This window comes from Rhea pennata, chromosome Z (genome assembly GCF_028389875.1).
Source record: "Rhea pennata isolate bPtePen1 chromosome Z, bPtePen1.pri, whole genome shotgun sequence".
NCBI lineage: Eukaryota > Metazoa > Chordata > Aves > Rheiformes > Rheidae > Rhea > Rhea pennata.
In genome coordinates this window covers 45357508-45375559 of record NC_084702.1, presented here as the reverse complement: position 1 = coordinate 45375559, position 18052 = coordinate 45357508, and the positions used below count along the sequence as shown (strand labels likewise).

Genomic DNA, 18052 nt, shown 5'->3' with positions numbered 1-18052 from the left:
TTAGAAATTTGTGACAATGATAGAAATTAAGTGAATTTGAACAAAATAACCATCTACATGCTTTGTAGAAGATGCTTTAAAATAGTAAGGAGGAAGGAAAAGCACTATGCCACAGCGCCCTTCTGTTTGTCAGAAACAATCCAACATTTAAAAATTGGTGGTGTTAAGTAGTATTGCACATCGTATCACTCACAGCAGAAGTCTCCTCTTACACAGGACTTGTTTAGCAGAGCTTGGGTTTTGAATTACAGGCAGCCTTTGATTGCTGGAATGTATCTTATGATGTCTGTGAACACTGTAATACCACCAGGTGAGAAAGGTAAGTTGTTCTCCTACAAAGTGATTATGTAATTTCAACATCTGATTTCTGTTTTGTTTTTGTTTTCCTTTCACCTGCTGGATTATGGAAGAAAACTTAGCTGAGACTTGCTGACCTGCAGATGGAAGAGTTAATTGCTAAATGAAATGAATGATTTAAAATTATAACTGTTTTCTAAAATGGTATCATATTTCCAGGTAATGAGATTTACAGTGGCTGACAGTTTGCATAAAAGAATATTAACCTGTGTAATAGTGAAAGTTTCTAGATTTTTAAGAATATTTCTTTGATTTATTTTCCTCTTCAACGATATTTTGCAAAAATACCTATTTTCCTCCAAAAAGCCATAAAATACAAGCTGCACACATCTGTAAAGTTTTTTTGATTCTTCATCTGCATTTGTCATTTGTGCTGTAAATTTTTTTATATCTAAAGATTCAGTTTTAATAAATCAATTTCTGCCAGTAAGGATTGGCTCTTTAAAAATTTTGTTCCTGAGATCCTATTGGGCTAAAAGGTCAAAATGCTGAAAAAATATTGTAGAACAAACTTTTATATGAAATTCAGATCGAATATTCCCAATATCATTTCTTCAGACTGTCTTGAAATGTTATATTTTAAGCAAGTTGAATAATCTGTATCTTTCTACACTATACCGGGGTATTAAACTGGATATCTGAGGACTCCTCTTCTCCCAGGTACAGCTTAGCTGCCTGATAGGAAAAGGTAGTCAAGTGCTCAACTGACTCCAACTGTTCAGCACCTTGAAATGTTAAGTTGAAACTTTGAAACATAACATATTTTGTTCTTCCATATAAATATCAAACTGAATTTTATTTTCTGTAGAAACTTCTGATTAATGCAGTAAGCTCTGCATAAAATACATTTTAGCTGTAGGGAGTACATGAAAGAGGAGGAACAAAAATAGTTCCATAGCTATTGAGAGCTCTGTCTTTTGATGTTCAATCAAATTTGCAGTCCTTATGTACTGCATCAAGTTTGATATGATCAGTCATGAGTCAGATACATCTCTGGGAGGTGTGTGTGAAGGAGTTTCTTTCTGGGCTTTCCCTGAGCTACTATTTCTACCCCTAACACAACAACCAGCCTGCAGACTTTGTTTGCACAGCGCTTGCTCGCCCGAGTCTGCCTGTACCTCTGAATCTTTAAGATCAGGCTTGTAACTGTATGAACTTAAAATCAGGCCTTTATTATACTCTATATCAGTTTGAGTTCCTCCTGATTAGACTATCTATCATGTGTGTGTTTATTTTAAGTGTCCCTCAACACAGTGTGTAAGCAAATGCATAATCTTTGTTGAATAGTGGTACAGTACACTGGAAAAACTGCTAGTGGATTTCAGCCACGTTTAGGATGTATATCATCACAGAAAGTCACTTGCAAGTGACCTGTAGTATATTTATTAGCTTTTTCTTAACAAAAGTCTTGAGGGAGCATCTACAGAAATGCAAGGTATTACTGAGCATCTTTTAAAATTGTCTGTTGCCCCCTGTAGGCATACTTCTTGTGTATGTGTGTTACTTCCACATTAAATGAAATACAGTAGTTGGTGAACTGAGGAAAGTGTCACATAATGTATTTTAAACTTGCTTATTGCCATCATATTTTAACAGTGGTTGATGCAGATATTGCCTGCCATTACAAAAGATTTCCAATGCACCTTTTTGCCTACAGAGTTCATACACACAGACTAGGTAAGAGTTTTATTGCAATATTAGGAATATCAAGTATTTTTTTAAAAAAATTCTACACCTGCAGTATTGATTTTTCTCAGAACTATGTCTAATGTTCTTGTACACATTTGTATGTCATAGGTAAAGTAGTAAGTGGATACAGAGTGAGAAATGGTCAATGGACATTGATTGGTAGACAGAGTCCACAACTACCACAGGTCAGTTGTTTTTTTCCATTCTAACTTTATATTTATTTAAAACAAAGCAGTTTAACTAGCGCTTATCTAGCCATAGGATTTGCATCATGAAATTTCCTCTGGTGTATGATGTTGTGCCACTAGAAATGAGGACTGCCAAGTATTACTGTGACATTATAGTGCAAAAATAACAATACATTCTTTTCCCATAACTGTTACCAATTTCTTTAACTCTTCCAGCTATTAAAATCACTCACTCACTCTCTGTGCCTAAGAAGCTAAAGAAGTTAGGACATAGTAAGGGGCATCTTTTTCCTTTCTTCATGGTCTACCTCTATGCTTAGAAAAATGAAAGAATATCTTAGCTGCTCTCTCCTGCTTTTTCTACTTGCATGCTTTTTCCTAGCTGCTGCATTTTAGAAGAATTTGCTAGTGCAGAAAGGAAAGCCTTGTGAGAGGGACTGAGAATCTTCCATTCTATGTCTTATGTACATTTTATAACACTTTATAAAGCTGTCTTGAACAGTAAGCATAAGAACTGCAAATACTTATGTCACAAAAAAGGACCTATAAAAATGCTCGGGAGGGACAAACTGTTCCATGTTGCCAGACGGATTAGTGCTAGGGTGCTGGATCGGGTAAGAGCTGGTTAAGGCAGGCATAAGGCACAAGTACAAGTTCTCACTATTCCAGGAGCTTTGTCTTTAACTTTTCTGGGCCGAGGGAAGAGGAAGGTGGCTCAGGTTTTTGTAGAGGGAGTTTGAGTAGACCAAGGAAGTTACTTTTCAGACTTGTAGCAATGTTGTCCTCGTGTGTGCATATTCACGTGAATAATGTGAGATGCTGTCACTAGTTCTGGTGGATCGTGCTCTCTTTCAGGCATTCTACCCCGTGGAGCATCCTGTGGATGTTCGCTTTGATGATATCCTGGCAGCTAGATGCGTGTTCAGTGGTGAAGGCAGAGCTACAGAGACGCACATAGGGTAAACTTTCTCTATTTGCTCTATTCTTCTAACCACTTTTTTCAAAGTATTTAGTATGTGTAGGAATGTATTTGTTTCTTGTCTTCTGTGAAGATGATTGTAACGGGCTGTTCAGTTCTCTTGGAATGGTCTGTTTTGCTGTCCAGTCCCTAAAGGTGTAACTTTAAGCCTATTCTCAACAAAATTCATAACCTTTGCTTTAGTGAATAATCACTTTTCTGAAATGTTCAGAACATTTCTCAGGTGAAGCTGTCCTGCCAAACGCTGTGCTCAGATATATAAAAGTTGAACTAGTCTGCAATTAGTGTAGGTTTCAGAAGCTCAGTTTTTAAAACTTATTTTTAATAAATTGAAAATACTGATTTTTTTAAAGCAACAAAATAATGAAGATTCAGCTGTTCTTTGTTACTTCAGAAAGAAAGCTTATACAAATTTCTAAATTTCTTATAAGTTTTGGCCCATCTTGCAATCTAACCATAAAAAATCAGAATAAAGTGCCAGTTTCCTGTTTTTCAGTATAAAAATCTATGGACTTTTACGGAGAACAGTTAAATCATAAATGACTAATAAACAGAAAAATCTGAACTGTTTATTTGTCAGTAATGCACTTCAGACGAAGATGACAAGTCTCTCTAAGTTGAAGTTGGCATATATTACGGTAAAAATGGATACAATGTTCTCTTAACTGAGCCCAGTTCTTTAAACTGTATTTTACTGGATACATAGAGATATGAAGATACGCTGTAGGAATCGCTCCATTCCAGAAGCAGATGGTGCAGCAGCTCAAGGGACAAATCCTGTAATGTGTTGAGCCTTGCCTTACATCTCAGTAAAGGGTTAAGGGCTCACCACAAATGAAACCCCTTTCAGTGAGTAGTACTTGGTTGTAAAACTAACAAAAATATATCTGAAACCTTAATTTAACTGTAAAGTGGTGGATGTGGTTTTTGTTGGGGCCTTTTTTGAAGTTCTAGCAGTATATCAAGATGTAGACACTGTCTGGATTTCTGTGGCTGCAGTGTGAAGGTTGCTTACAGAGATTTTATTTTTTTGTTTTTTACTTACTCATCAGCATATCTATTTGCTAAACTCTTTCGTTCACCAAATTTAGGATTTTTCCATAGTTCAGTATCTAATGGAAAGAATTTAGCATGCCTATGCATTTACTAAAACTGTTGTTGACAAAATGTTTTTTTTAACTACAAAAATTTAAAATTATCAACTTTATAATGTTTAGATGCAACCAAACGTGCATTAGGTGAACCACAGTTCATCTGAATTGCATGTCCCCTTTCTCCTGATGTCTTAAAGAGGAGGCAATTATACTGACAGATATTGGAGTCCAACAGGGGAGTAAATGATTTCTAAAAGCTTAAGCAGAGCCTGCCAAGTCAGAGACTGATTTTTTTTTTTTTTTTTTTCCCCTGGTCTCCAAGGGACACTAAATTTTCAAAGCCTGGAAAAAAAAACAATTCCCCTTTTGAAACAGTCTCCACTCCCCTATTTCCCCCTCCCCTCTCTCTGGCTGGTGTCATTATTGTTGCTATGGAGAATGAATGAATGCTGCGTGATGCTGCTGGAAAAGTCAGCACTGACGTCTTTTGCAAGCGGCTAATAGTCCACCCCCATATCTTTTAATGAGTGTGGGCTCACTGGTTAATTGTAAAAGCTAATTAAAAATTGTAATGTAAAACCCTTTGTTTTGTGAACCCTTCTTCACAAGACCTAGTTTAATCCCTCGCCAAGGTTGTAGCTATGTATGTAGCTATATGGCACAGGAAAGCAGCAGAAAGAGATCACGTTTATAAAGAGGCCATGTATTGTCTGCTTTATAAAATAACATTTTTCAGAGAAATTTGTATTTCGCAGCAGCTGTTTTTTTCCCTTAAAGACAGGATTGTGTAACAATACAGAAGAGCCTTTTCTGTTTCAAGTCCATGCATAATATACATCAAAGAACTGAATTTTGCTAGTTTTGAATCATTCCTCTTACACTAATGTCATTCCTCACAGAAGCTTGTGATGAAGTCATTGTCAGGATGGCAGGGCTGTTTTCTCATTAGGAAGCACTTAATGTCTTAATATGAAATTAAGTGTTGCTGCATTATAACCAAGATGGCTGGGCAATAAATGGATGCAAAAAAAAGTCTTAAATGATAGCTGCTGAAATTAAACATAGCTGCTGAAATTAAACATAGACCTTATTTGCATTAATTTTTAATTTAGAGAGGTGTAAGAGGTGGAAGAATGAATGATAAATTCCATCTTCTTTCGTCAGAACATACATGTAGTTGACAACGCACCGAATAAAGTCTTGCAGTGGAGAAAAAAGAAGGAAGAACAGTCTAAATACATGGCCATGCCATTTGCTTTAGAATCAAAATCTTAGGAGTTTCTGAGAAACCTGGAGAGTTTTTGTAAACTGGTCTTTTTTAGTCTAAATCAAAAGCAACTTTAGTTACTGGTTTTCTGTGATGCAATATTTTATTATGGGACTTGTAACATTTCATTGTAACTTTTTAATACTAGGTTAAATTAGAAATGAGTAACAGATATACTCAGAGATGGGCTTTTTTTTTTTCTTTTTTTTTCCTTTTTTTTTTTCTCCCTCTGCTCTATCTTTTTTGGTTTAGGGGAACAGCAAATGATGAAATGTGCAACTTTTACATTATGTACTATATGGAAGCCAAACACGCTGTCTCGTATATGACCTGTACACAGAATGCAAACCCTGAGATGTTCAGGAGCATACCACAGGAGGCAAATATTCCTATTTCAGTCAAGTCTGATATGCTAATGATGACACATGAACATCATGAAGGTGAAAAAAACTTGGATTCCATTTTAAGTCTTTTCTCACTGATGTATTTGTCTGTATTGCTTTAATATGCTAAACTTTCATAGAAAGGAAATGCAATTCTGAATAAAACTCAAGTTACTAATGATAGAACATTGTGGGATCCTACTTCTCTTTTCGGGGGAAATGCCCGGTGTTATCTTCTGTCCTTTTCTTCCCATTTTCATCTTTTCTTCCAATTTCCAACAGGCTAAGTATCTAAGACATTAGCCTCTCTGTTATGCCAAATCTCAGTATGTTATATTAACAATTTCTTCATAATGCTGTAGTTCCTATCTATTTCCTGTCAAGCATGATATTTTCATAGTATTCTAGTGTATTCTAGTATATTTCTGTGTAGTAAAGTGCAGTTCCATGCAGGGCACTAAATACCAGAGACAGTATAGTTACATCATCAGTTTGGAAAAATAATAAGTAGCTATGTCAAAATACAGCCTGAGACAGAACTACATTGCTGCTCATTCTAGAATTAATCCTCTTAGAGTCATTTGGGGTATCTTTTGGGCCATCCATTGCATACTACAGATACTAAAACTCCTAAAAGTTAGGCTGTATCTCATACCAGGTATTAAGTAATTGCAGGATTATCTGAAAACCACAGAAGCACTATGCTTTTTTTCACTGACTTTATTGATTTGAGATTGCCATTTAAATTACATGTTAAGCCACTGATCAAACTGGTTTATGCTACCCTTTCCCAAAGGTTTTATGAAAACTAGTGCTTTATGCAAAATATGTCTGCCTACATAGAGATACATAGAGATAGATTGACAGGTAGTCATACAGGTCTAAATTTATATCCATACCCCTCCTGCTTCCGTGTTAAATATTTAAGTCTTAATCTTCTATTTCAGTTGTTTTACTACTGCACTACTTGGTGCCCCTGGTATAGATGAATAAAAATAGCAAATGGTCATTTCAGAAGGACCTTTTTCCCCTACCAGAAAGATGGTCAACTCCTTTCACACACAGAGGGTAACAATATATTCTGATAAATAAACAATATTTATTTATTTATTTAGAAAACAAGGATGCTGATAAAAGTTCTTTGCTGCAGCAGCCCAAAAGAGAAGAGGAGGAGGTTCTGGATCAGGGTATGTACTTGTTAATTTCCCTATCAAATAAGGGAGTCATGAAGCTAAAATACTAGTGAAGCATATCCTGATTGTTAACAATTATTGTAGGTTTTTTTATCTGTTTTCCTTTAACTGATACAATTTAAAATGTTCTATACGATTAATAATATTGAATGTTTTTATGTAACAAATAATTCAACAAAAATTAGTCTTCCCCTGGTTTCTAACCTTGCAGGTAAAAATTTATTTATGAATTTTAATCTCACTAGATTTTCTTGCATTTCTTTTAATTTTCTAAAGACGATTTATAATTTATCTGTAGATGTCCTAAGGAGTGAACACACAGAAGTAGTGGCAGTCCTGCAGGATGAGAGTTCAATAACTGTTCTCTAATATTGATGAGTTATGTGATCTGTTCTTCTCTTGCTTTTTCTTAGTTTGTATTACTATGTAGATATTAGGGAATTATGTGTTCTCGTGCTTCAGTATTGATATAACATGCAATGGCTTTAGCGTAGTATGTTTGTGTTTAATGCTGAATCCTTTCTCACTACTTTTGCGTATGTATATGCATAAACATACATGCACAAATGCATACAGTATTTGGCTACAGAAGAAGTCCATGATTCTTATTAGAATGCTTCTAGTAATATGCTGAATGTTATTTAGGTTTCAGAGATGTATTAAAATATGACTGTGTTTTAAAGTTCTTGGGATTATATGTCAATAGGTACATATTGGTTTGGTATCAAGATTTTTCTTCATCAAGAGAAGACCTTGCTTGATAATGGTTTGATACTGATTTAACTGAATGTTGTTGGGCTTGAAAGAGAACAATGAATCTGGACTGCCAAGGAAGAATGGATTCATAAAATATATATGAAAGGCAAGATTCTGAAAAGCATATTCAGCATTAGGCTTACTTGTGGTGTTTAAATAGTAAAATTCCTTTTGCATTTAGTGAGAGCAAAGATAAGGCCAATGCTTGATGCTTTTAATAACTTCACACAAAGGGATTAACCACTGTATAAAGTTAGCTCAAATAATTTAGTTTTAGTTGCACAAAATCTAGCTTCTAGAGTATTAAAGCATCTTGACTAAAAGTATCTTAAACTATCAGAGACAGTATTTACAATTCTGTATTTAGATGAATATTTCTAGAAATAAATGTAATGCTAAAAATCAGTACATACTATTTTTGATTTTTAAACTCATTCCAGTGGAGAATGAGCTAACCACTTATATATCAAGATTTATGCTGACATGCAGCTTCACTCTTACAGTGCTGGTAAGTACATTTATTTGGTTGAAGTTCCTGTTATCAGTATGTTTGACTGAAGTCATTAATCTTTGAAACAAAATTAGTTTAAAACAAACTTCTATTTTTAAAATCTTTTTCAGTTATCTTTGAAAGATATTTGAAAGCCCAACATCTGCAATGCAGTCTTGTTTGCTGAGACCATTACTTGGTATACATCCTCATCTAACATGTTTCTATGGAAACGAGCTTCATTGTGCGGTCCGTTTGAAGTTGGTTGGGTTGATGTGAGATAGGAAAACACAGTAGTTCCAATGAGACAGTTTTGTTCCATGTTGCGTTGTTAGTTCATCCCGTTGATAGCGTAGCTCTGATTTTATGTTATGCTAGCTCTGATTTTGGTTGACTTGTATGTGTATGAGCAGATATAGCCAAAAATTGGATCAGGGGTTTTGTTCTGGGTGGGTTTTTTTCCAAACAAATCTTATTATATCACTGTTTAAGAAAGTGAGTTTTGGCCCTACAAGCACATAAGCAACTAGCAAGGTACACTGGGAAGCCTGAAAGTGATGTGCTAAAATCTGCCAGGAAAAATCGCATGCAAATTGGAGTCCTGCTTCTAGGATGCTTTGGTGGGACAAAGTGATTTATGTAATTGTGTTAACAGTTTGTCCATATATACCAGTAACTTTAATGAGTGTCAGCCAAATTTGAAAGAGGTCTTAATGATGTGAATGTTCCCCAGCTTGGGAGCAGGTGAAAAACTGCAGCCCTTATGCACACCAGTGTACACGTGTGTGCACACATACACACACACACACACACACACACACACACACAGGCAAATATAAACTTCTCCTGAGGTTGAAGGCTATAGAATGTCTTTTCAATTTATGATCTGGCATGAAAAGCTCTATATGAGAAGCTTATCTTCAAGACATAAAGCCATGAAAACTCAGGCTTTGATTATTTCTATTGCTGCTGAGCTGTTGCGTAGTAAATTCAGGCTTTGATTAGCTTTGGAGATAGCACTTCAGTGATTGTTTTTTTCATAACTCTGTGTTTTGTCTCACGTATTTAAAAGAAGATTTTTTTTTTCTTTTTTTTCCTTGATGACTCATTTTATTGTGGCAACTTCATTTTTCCTTTCTTAGTTTCAGATAACTGAAGTAAACACTGTTACTTTTGAAACGCTGAAATACTGTTAAGTAATGTCCTGGAAATACTTACAAATCTGGTGAAAAGAAAAGATAAAGGGATGATCAATGAGACAAAGTTTGGTACTAAATCTATACATTTGCCTCAAAACAAAAGCTTTCCCTAAGGGAGGGGGGAAGCCTGCCTCTTAGCCATCTCTCTGAAAGTGTTAATATTGAATGCAATGAGTATGTATGTAATAAATATATAAAATGAAAATAGAATTACCTGTGCATAGGTTTAAAAGATGTACTTTTTTTCTACCTGCAGTCAGCTCATTATATTGACACTACCAGGAGCTACCCTTGCTTTTACGTGTGAATTGAGAATTTACAGTGAATCTATTCTGCCACCTTTGCTAATCAAAAGCACGTTAATAAGCCATGTAAATATGTTGAAATAAATGGCAATCATCACAAAGTCAGCCATCTTTCAACATGAGCAAAGATGGCAAAGCTAAATTTCTTTAATGTTAAAATTAAAAAAAACTTACTTACCTTAATGACGCCAACCTTGTTATATGGTTTTTGAAGCATTAATGATGCTGTCAGGTGAGGAGAAACTGTTGATAGAAAGCTAATTATTATAGCAAATGCAATTTACTGAGACATTTGTGCATATTTAAGTGGTCCCTGTTCCTGCAGAAGCACGAAGTGCCTCCTGTTCAGCAAAAGGAGCATTATTTATATTTATTTTCTGTTCATCAACAGAAGCTTGAATAAATTGGATTCAACAGATAGAGTACTGAAAAACTGTTATCAGTTCCTAGCATTCACCATAATGTCCACTAGCTATCTCTTCTTTCCTTGTGGAAAAAAGGCCTCAATATATTTCATTCTGTTTGTTCAAAACTATCCCTGCTGTAGTCCAAGGGGCGTAATATAATCAGTCTTTCTTCTCGAAGGTTGACGCGAGCCACTACATTCCCAAAATGCAGTGGATATGACAAAAGTACAATTTGTAGAAGGAAAACAGTGCGTGACCCCTGGTAGTTAAAGGTCTTCAAACACCACTGCTGAATTACTCTGCTTCACAGAAGGTGTTACGCTAACTAAAGAATTATGGGTGGTTGGTTGTACTGAGCAAAAAGGGCAACTGCAGTTACAATGCAAAGTTTCTGTAGAAGAGTACTTATTTAAGATGTAATTGTGTTCATTGAAATACTTTTTTTATTCATTTACATATTTGAAGGATATATGCTAGCTACTGTAATTGAAAAATAAGTACAGAATTGATCGACATTTATTGTAATTTTTTTGTTTAATGTGTATTTTGGACGCGTATGACTCTGACGTGCTTCCTCTGCTGCTTACATTTGTTTTAACAGACAAGCATTAAGGCAGCCTTTACTATCACGATAGTCTGCTGCTGTACCTGAAAGCTGTATAGACAAAATGAAAGGAGCTGTGTCTTAATGGCAAATGCAGAAGATATAGGGGATGATTAATCAAGTGCCTGTGATTTCCTATGTCTCATTTTTGTGCATTAGATGTAATCAGAAACTTTCGTCTGAAGCAGAAAGAAAGAGGAAGATTTTTTTTCTAGTAAAACGAGTATAATTATGTTTAAATATTTTAAATATCAAGGCTGACTTGATTTGAAAACTCACTTGCAGCACAGAAACCAAAAATGCTAACCAAAAATTAGATTAGACTTTTGTTTCAGAAAGGCCTGTGCACACAGTGATGGGATTTTCATCTTGCTTCTGCTATTAACATTTACTGTGACAATAACAAAAATATACTCTTACATCTAGCTTAAGATACTTAAAAGTTACTACCAAAAAAGCAGCTTGTATATTTTTGCCTCTTGTGATGGAATCTGAAGCAGAAGTCAGGATTGCCATTCTTTTTCTGTCAGTATTGGTCAATTGTACTGGTAATGTACTTTTTCTCAGTTCTCACTATTTCTTGTTTAGCACGGGCATAAATTATTTCAGGAGATCAAATAGTGGAGTTCAGTACAGACAGGCATCAATTTTCCATAGCTGTGGTTTTTAACTGAAATCTCAGTAAGCTGCCTACAGTTAAAATTAATATTACAGTTTGAGACCAGCAATCAGAAGTGCAGTTCATATAAAAGTGGTCTTGCAGTATGTGATCATAGGATTGGTGTCCAGGTGGTGAGACAGGTTGTGTAGAGAAAGACCCCACAGGTTGCCTACTTCATCGTTTCAGAGATTAGAAAGTGTGCAGTGAGTAAAGCAAAGAATAACTTAAAAGAATATAGCTTCATGGTGTAAGGCATTTGATATCACCTAATAAAAGTGTATGTTCCTCCAGCCTCCATCACAGAGCTACTCGATCATTCTAGGTAACTGGGTACCTGTGAGAAGTCTTTTTTTCTCTTTTCTTTTCTCTCCTGATCGATGCTCCTAATCTTTCAGGATGGGCAAAACAACTGAAGCTAAATCTTGTTGTAGTGCTGCGTATACGCACTTCCTACTGAAACTGACTGTGGCTATGATTTGAACATATGGAGTGTGGTATAACGTTAAGTACCCTTTAAAAACACACTTGGAGATATTTCAAGGTGGTTACCAAAAATAATGCATGCTAAATTACAGTTCTGGCTGTAATAGCAGTAATAATGGCCCTTGCTTTCACAGGACAGGCTGTGATATTGAAGTAATTTAGCGTAAGTAAGTGTTTCATAAACAAATATGATAGAATAGAAATGGAAAGGAGAAATCTTTCTATTCATTGAACACTTGTTCGGGAGGGCTTGAGGGTATTCTTAGAATCAGATTAAATAAATACATAGTGACTGCCTGTTTGTTGTATGGGCAGGGATTCTTTGGAAAAGAGTATGTGTTATGTAAGGAAAAATTTGTATCATTATGCATGTAAAAAGGGTGCTGAATTACGGTTGCATGTAATTCTGGTATTTATTAATTGTTGGGTGCCTGACTGATCTTTATTTTCAGTTGGTATGTGTGCACGCGCGCACACACACATACGTTTTTCACAACATTTTTGTAGCACTACTGGAAATATTTTTCTAGGCTGTGGCTGAATCTGAGTAGAGAACATTGAAATGCCTGTGCTGTGTTATTTTGCTATTCAGTTGTGTATTTTGCTGTAAAACCTCTTACAACAAAAACATAGTGAACAAAGCCTTTTGCATTTTGGCTTTTTTTGTTTTGTTTTTCCTTCATGTGATGTAGTGTTAAATAGCAAGACCAAGGCAGCAATGTCAAGCATTAGAGTTTATGTATGTTTGTACTGCTGCATATAACCATGAGTTGCAATGCTTTCTGAAATAAATTTGGCATAATTCATCTTAAAGGCTTAGCTTTACTAGTTTGTGTGTGTGGTCATAGGAAAGGAGTTCAGTACGCTAGATGGTTAAAATTTCTTCTGTTGATGGAGAAAGAGTGAGACTGGAAAGACAAATTTATATTCCAGCACTGATGTGGGATACCTAGATTGAAGTGTTAGAGGCAGATTTAGGTTAGTGGCAAACACTTGAGAAAATTTTTAGAAATTTTCTGCCTTGGGATGCTTTTTTTGGTGCTAGAGATTTGATGAGGTCCCTTAAACAGAGTACGAAAGTAAAATAAATGTGCCTGAATTAAACCTTGGAAAAACATGCTACTGAAAGGTGTTAAAAGCAACATTTACAATTAGGGAAGTAGAATTAGGAAAAGTGAAAATTGCAGAAAACATGCCTAAGCAGTAGAAGAACATAATCAGCATGAAAAGAAGACATTTCAGTTTGAATGTTTTGAGTCTTCCCTGTTTTTCATCTGGCTTATATTCTCTAGTTCTTTCATTGTAGATGGACTTTCCCTGCTTATTTTCTGTGATATTAAAAGGCTAGTTAACAATAAACAACAGCAAAAACTGCTTGAGATATCATTAACTTGTCTGGAGAAATGGAAGTTGACATTGAATTAATACAGGAAGGATTCTGAGAAATGATTATGCTTTTGATAAATACTGTAGTGAAATCATAGCACAAATATGAAACATACCAACGAGATTTTTATTTTTTTTTCTGGGCAAAATATTTTCTTTTCTTTTTAATTTACATGTCATTTTTAAACTAAAGCATGATGATGCTAGATCCTTAAAAGAAACAAAGTGAAGATAGCCGAATGACTCTTTAATAAGCATAGTCTCAGATGTGTTGCTTTGTGTGAAGAAATGTATTTGCAGGTGTATTTGTACTGCATGAAATAAAAATTGAAGGTGAAATTGGCATACTCTGTGCCTGAACTACAAAAATGTGTACTTTAGCTGAATGAGCTAAATTACTATATGTGACAGGCAAGTCACAGATAGTAAAACCAATGTGTTTATTGCTAATCATTTAGAAGCAGCTGATAAATACTTTCATTGTAGCAAAATGATCAGTGTATGTTGTTATTGGTGAGGAAGGAGAGGAAAAGAAAAGGCAGGTAGAAAATTAGCAAACTTGTCTATATTTCTTAAATCAATAATACGTTAACAGTTATTGCTGCATGCATTGCCATGGAGAGATGTAATCTCTTGCTGCCTGCTAATTCTTAATTTAAAATATTAGAGACTTAAAGCTTTTCAGTGTTTGAGTAAGCACTAAGACAACTTTTGAAGTAGTACAGGAGATCTTAGCTAAGGGTAAATGTATGGAGAAGGCATGGAAAATACACAGCAAAAACATCTCTACTGACCCAAAATCAAAGATGCATTAGAAAAAAACCCACCATCCTGGGAAGAACCAGCAGAAGCCTAACTTGCTGTGCTGATACTCAGTGCTTTCTCAACTTCAGAAGTGTTTCAACTGCAAACTGAACTGCAGCCAGCTTGGGATCTGAGTCTGAAGTTTTGACTTGTGAACATACCCAAAGGTTGATGAAGAACTCAAACCTATACCAAAAAATAGTCTTAAATGAAGATTCACTCTTTCAAGTGAATTTTTCTTTCATATTCTTTCCTACTTTTAACTCTCTCTTTGCTAGTTATGAGATTCTTAACCTAGTAGGTTCTTAAAAAAAAAAAAAAAAAGAAGAAGAAGAAGAAGAAGAAAAACAAAAAAACAAAAAAAAAAGAGTAGATTAAATCAATACGGTTAGGATTTACGTGGTGTCATTTTCAAAGTTATTTTAACTCATTATGTCAAACTTGGTCCAATATTACTTCTGATAAATGGATAGTAGATTTTATTTGCTTCTTTTATGCCTTTCCATGTTTTTCTCCACCTCTTCCCTATCAACAGTGTTATCTTTATATATATATACCTGTTAGGATGAATTTATTAGCTTCATGTAGGACCCCTAGAAGTCATTCTTTAACACAGTATGTGAAATTTCTGTTTTTGATAAATATTTTGACAAGGTGTTTAGATATGAGTGCAATATTCAAGATAATATTTGCAGTCAAGTTTCTATTTCTTCATCAGGAAGATGTTCTCCAGCTGAAGGGCACATTCTCCAGTATGTTTCTTAACATATTTTGTAGATGTCACCTGAGATTTTAGGTGAGCCCAAATGGTAATTATTGTACCATTTGAACCTGGTTTCAGCCCGTCTGAAAAGGCAAAGCACTTGCTATTTTTTCCTGGCCAACAAGCTACACAGAAGCACATCTCAATAAGAAAAAAAATATATATTGTCTCCAAATGCATTCCCATTTTTATTCCTAGATAATTAGGAAGCTCAAGGCTGACTATGAAAAACTGTCCGTTACTTCTGTCATAACAGAACTGAGACTACAGAGTTTAGTTTGGAGGGACCAACGCACTGGCCCTCTGTCAGATCAGACATGCAGAAAAGAGGTGATTTTCAACATAAGCATTCATATTCCACTTAACACCCGCTGAGCTGCAGCAACACACAAATATACTTTGTAGTGCTGTGGCCCTTGTCAGTGCAGAGCGCTGTCAGAGTTTTAGTCAGGACCTTTCAGTTCTGGTTATGTCCCTGCAAGCTATCATTTTGTCAGAAGGTTGCAGTAGTGGCTTGACTTTTGAAAGCCTATTCAGTTTGATTCCTGACAAAAATCTAGAATGGTCAAGGACAGACCTGGGAGCCTATATAGACTGTCTTGGGAATTGCATAGATCCTATGAGACAAATGCATATTCTGGAGATGAGGATTATCAGACTGAGAGCGGTTCCTGTCTTTTTTTCTAAAATGCAGTAAAATTACTTTTTGTGCCTGTGTATTGACAGCTGTGCATTCAAACCAGCGTATGCATATAAGGGAGGAGGATATGTATATATGATGTCTGGACTACTCGTTTTGTATTCCTATTCCAGAAACAGAAGCAACTGGGGCCGTCAGAAGGGGGTAATCCTGATAACCTTTCACTCTAGCATGACACTAGCAGATTGCTAAGGAAGCAGTGTATGACCAAACACACAGTCTTTGCACCTATTTGTCACAGAACAATACTCCCACTACTGGAAATTCTTGTAAGACATATATTTGTCATGTTGTTAACGATACCAAGCGTCAGGTGGTATTTTTTTCACAGGGAACTTGCAGTGGAAGACATTCCTATTTTATGGGCGTTCGGGGGTTGCTTATTTTCCAGAATGCTTTCCTAGATGAGAACAGACAAACCCTTGCTATTTTCATGCACTCAGCCCGTCAGCTTCTGCCAGGCTGGCTTTGACTGAAGTTCTCCCCTCTCTCGAGTTGATTTTTGCAGCACCATGGCCAGATGCTTCTCCCAGGTCAGAATCAACACATCCAGCAGCTTAGCTGTTGGCTGCGTGAGAACCATGGACAGGGGCTTTTGCCTCTAAAGGGGGAAAACCACGGTAGAAAGCTGAAGAAGGTGGGCTGTTTCCAGATCTGGATAGTTCAATGCCGTCTGGCTCCTAGCCAGACCTTGCTGTCGAGTTAAACTGTTGTATTGCTATTAAATGAATTGGATAACTAACTTTTGTCAAATTGAGGTTCAGTTTAGTTTGTGATGAAGTCACTGATGTTATAGTTTTATTGGTTTTATTTTGTTGTATAGCTGTTTTTCATAGTGCTGTCCTTTTTTATTTTTTTTCAGAAAAGAGGAATAATGAAATTTTTTTTGTGTTGTCCCATTCTGGAGATGGTGGTCTTGACAGCTATTGCTTCATTCAGAACAGAGAATAAACTCTAGCTATTTGTAGTTGGTCACCTTATGCTGTATTACACAGAGGAAGGTTCTGGGAGCTCACACAAAATACAAGGAGTTTATGTATATAACCTCTCTAAAACTGAGTCAGTCAGCTTCCCTGTTTTATTCCTTAGACTGCACTCGGTACCAGAGGAAAATAAATGATGCATGCTAGAACTTTAATTATTTCAACAGGAGTAAGCAGTTCATTCCTTCATGTCTTTTTCTAGTCATACCAGCTATTCTAAAGGTCGGACTGTCTCAACTCAGACAATACCAAAGAAATAACCTGTGCGTTTTGCTGGTGTTACTTTCCCAGTGAGTGTCTTCACTCCACCAGACAGCAAGCAACAGCTGTTCTGACTAGTATGAGACATCTGGATGATAGCAGCACAGCATCACGTTTTGATGTTTACTGGATATTGCTCTGCAGATAGGCTGTCTCTGATTAACAGTTACTGAGTCTGCTGTTTTCCAGATATCAGTGATGGATTTTGAACTACTTCTAAGAAAGATGCTGCTCACAAAAATATTAGTGTCCAGGTGAAGATCACAAAGGAAGCTGGAATAAGTTGGTCAGATGTGCAGAGTTTAGGGAGCAGTTAGTTATATTCAATTATCAGAAATTCTGAGGAAATTCCAAATACGTTCCTACATCAGCACCAATTCCTGGCTGCTTTAAATAGGCACTACTGAACCTGATTAAGGCAATTATAAACTTTTCTCAGAATAAATATGGTTTTCATCCAAAGGTTCTATTTTATCATACTTTTTGAATGTCTGGGTTTGCTCTGAATCAGCAGTTGGACTAGCTGAATGACAGTGTGATGACTGTGAAGCATGCTAGTTTAACAAATTTTTCTCTGATCTAATTCGCTTTGTTCATTTCATTGAAATTGGCCCTATTACTTCAGTAATTATTTTCTGACAGAAGTTTTCACCTGGGATATTCCATTTTCAAGGGCAAGAAGTGGAAGCCTAGTCAAAATCATTGAACTAGGGCTGTTTATAAACATGACAGAACCTCTTCAGGTTATTTTCAGAAGATTTAATTTCTCTGTCCCTAGTGCTAGTGATGGTGTGTGGTGGTGGTTTTATTTGTTTTTAGGTTTTCTTTGTTTGTTTGTTTTGAGGAGGGAATGAAAGCTTACAGTTTTACTTTTCTCTTAGAACTTTTATACACCCTGTAATGAAATAATACAAATTTTTAACTATGAGTAATTTGTACTTGAAATGAAATAAAAGTATTTATTTTTAAATCGGCTACAATTGCATATTAGATGTCTCTTTCCATTTGGATGATGTAACTGCAGCTGGTTCCAGCAGAACTGGTAACAGTTTAAGGCAGCCAAGACACTTGGTTAGTAAATTCAAACGAGTGGGATACTT

General features: G+C 35.8%; 1 protein-coding gene across 4 annotated transcripts in view; it reads left to right on the top strand.

The window, feature by feature from the left end:
- The window catches only part of PAM (peptidylglycine alpha-amidating monooxygenase), a 136236-nt gene that overhangs the window by 93450 nt on the left and 24734 nt on the right, over positions 1-18052 (top strand). For all 4 annotated transcript variants that reach the window (XM_062599075.1, XM_062599077.1, XM_062599076.1 and 1 more), the window contains exons 9-14: positions 252-319; positions 1954-2034; positions 2155-2231; positions 3090-3193; positions 5827-6014; positions 7073-7144. In XM_062599075.1, coding sequence (XP_062455059.1) covers positions 252-319; positions 1954-2034; positions 2155-2231; positions 3090-3193; positions 5827-6014; positions 7073-7144 — 590 coding nt within the window. The remainder of the gene's footprint in view (positions 1-251; positions 320-1953; positions 2035-2154; positions 2232-3089; positions 3194-5826; positions 6015-7072; positions 7145-18052) is intronic.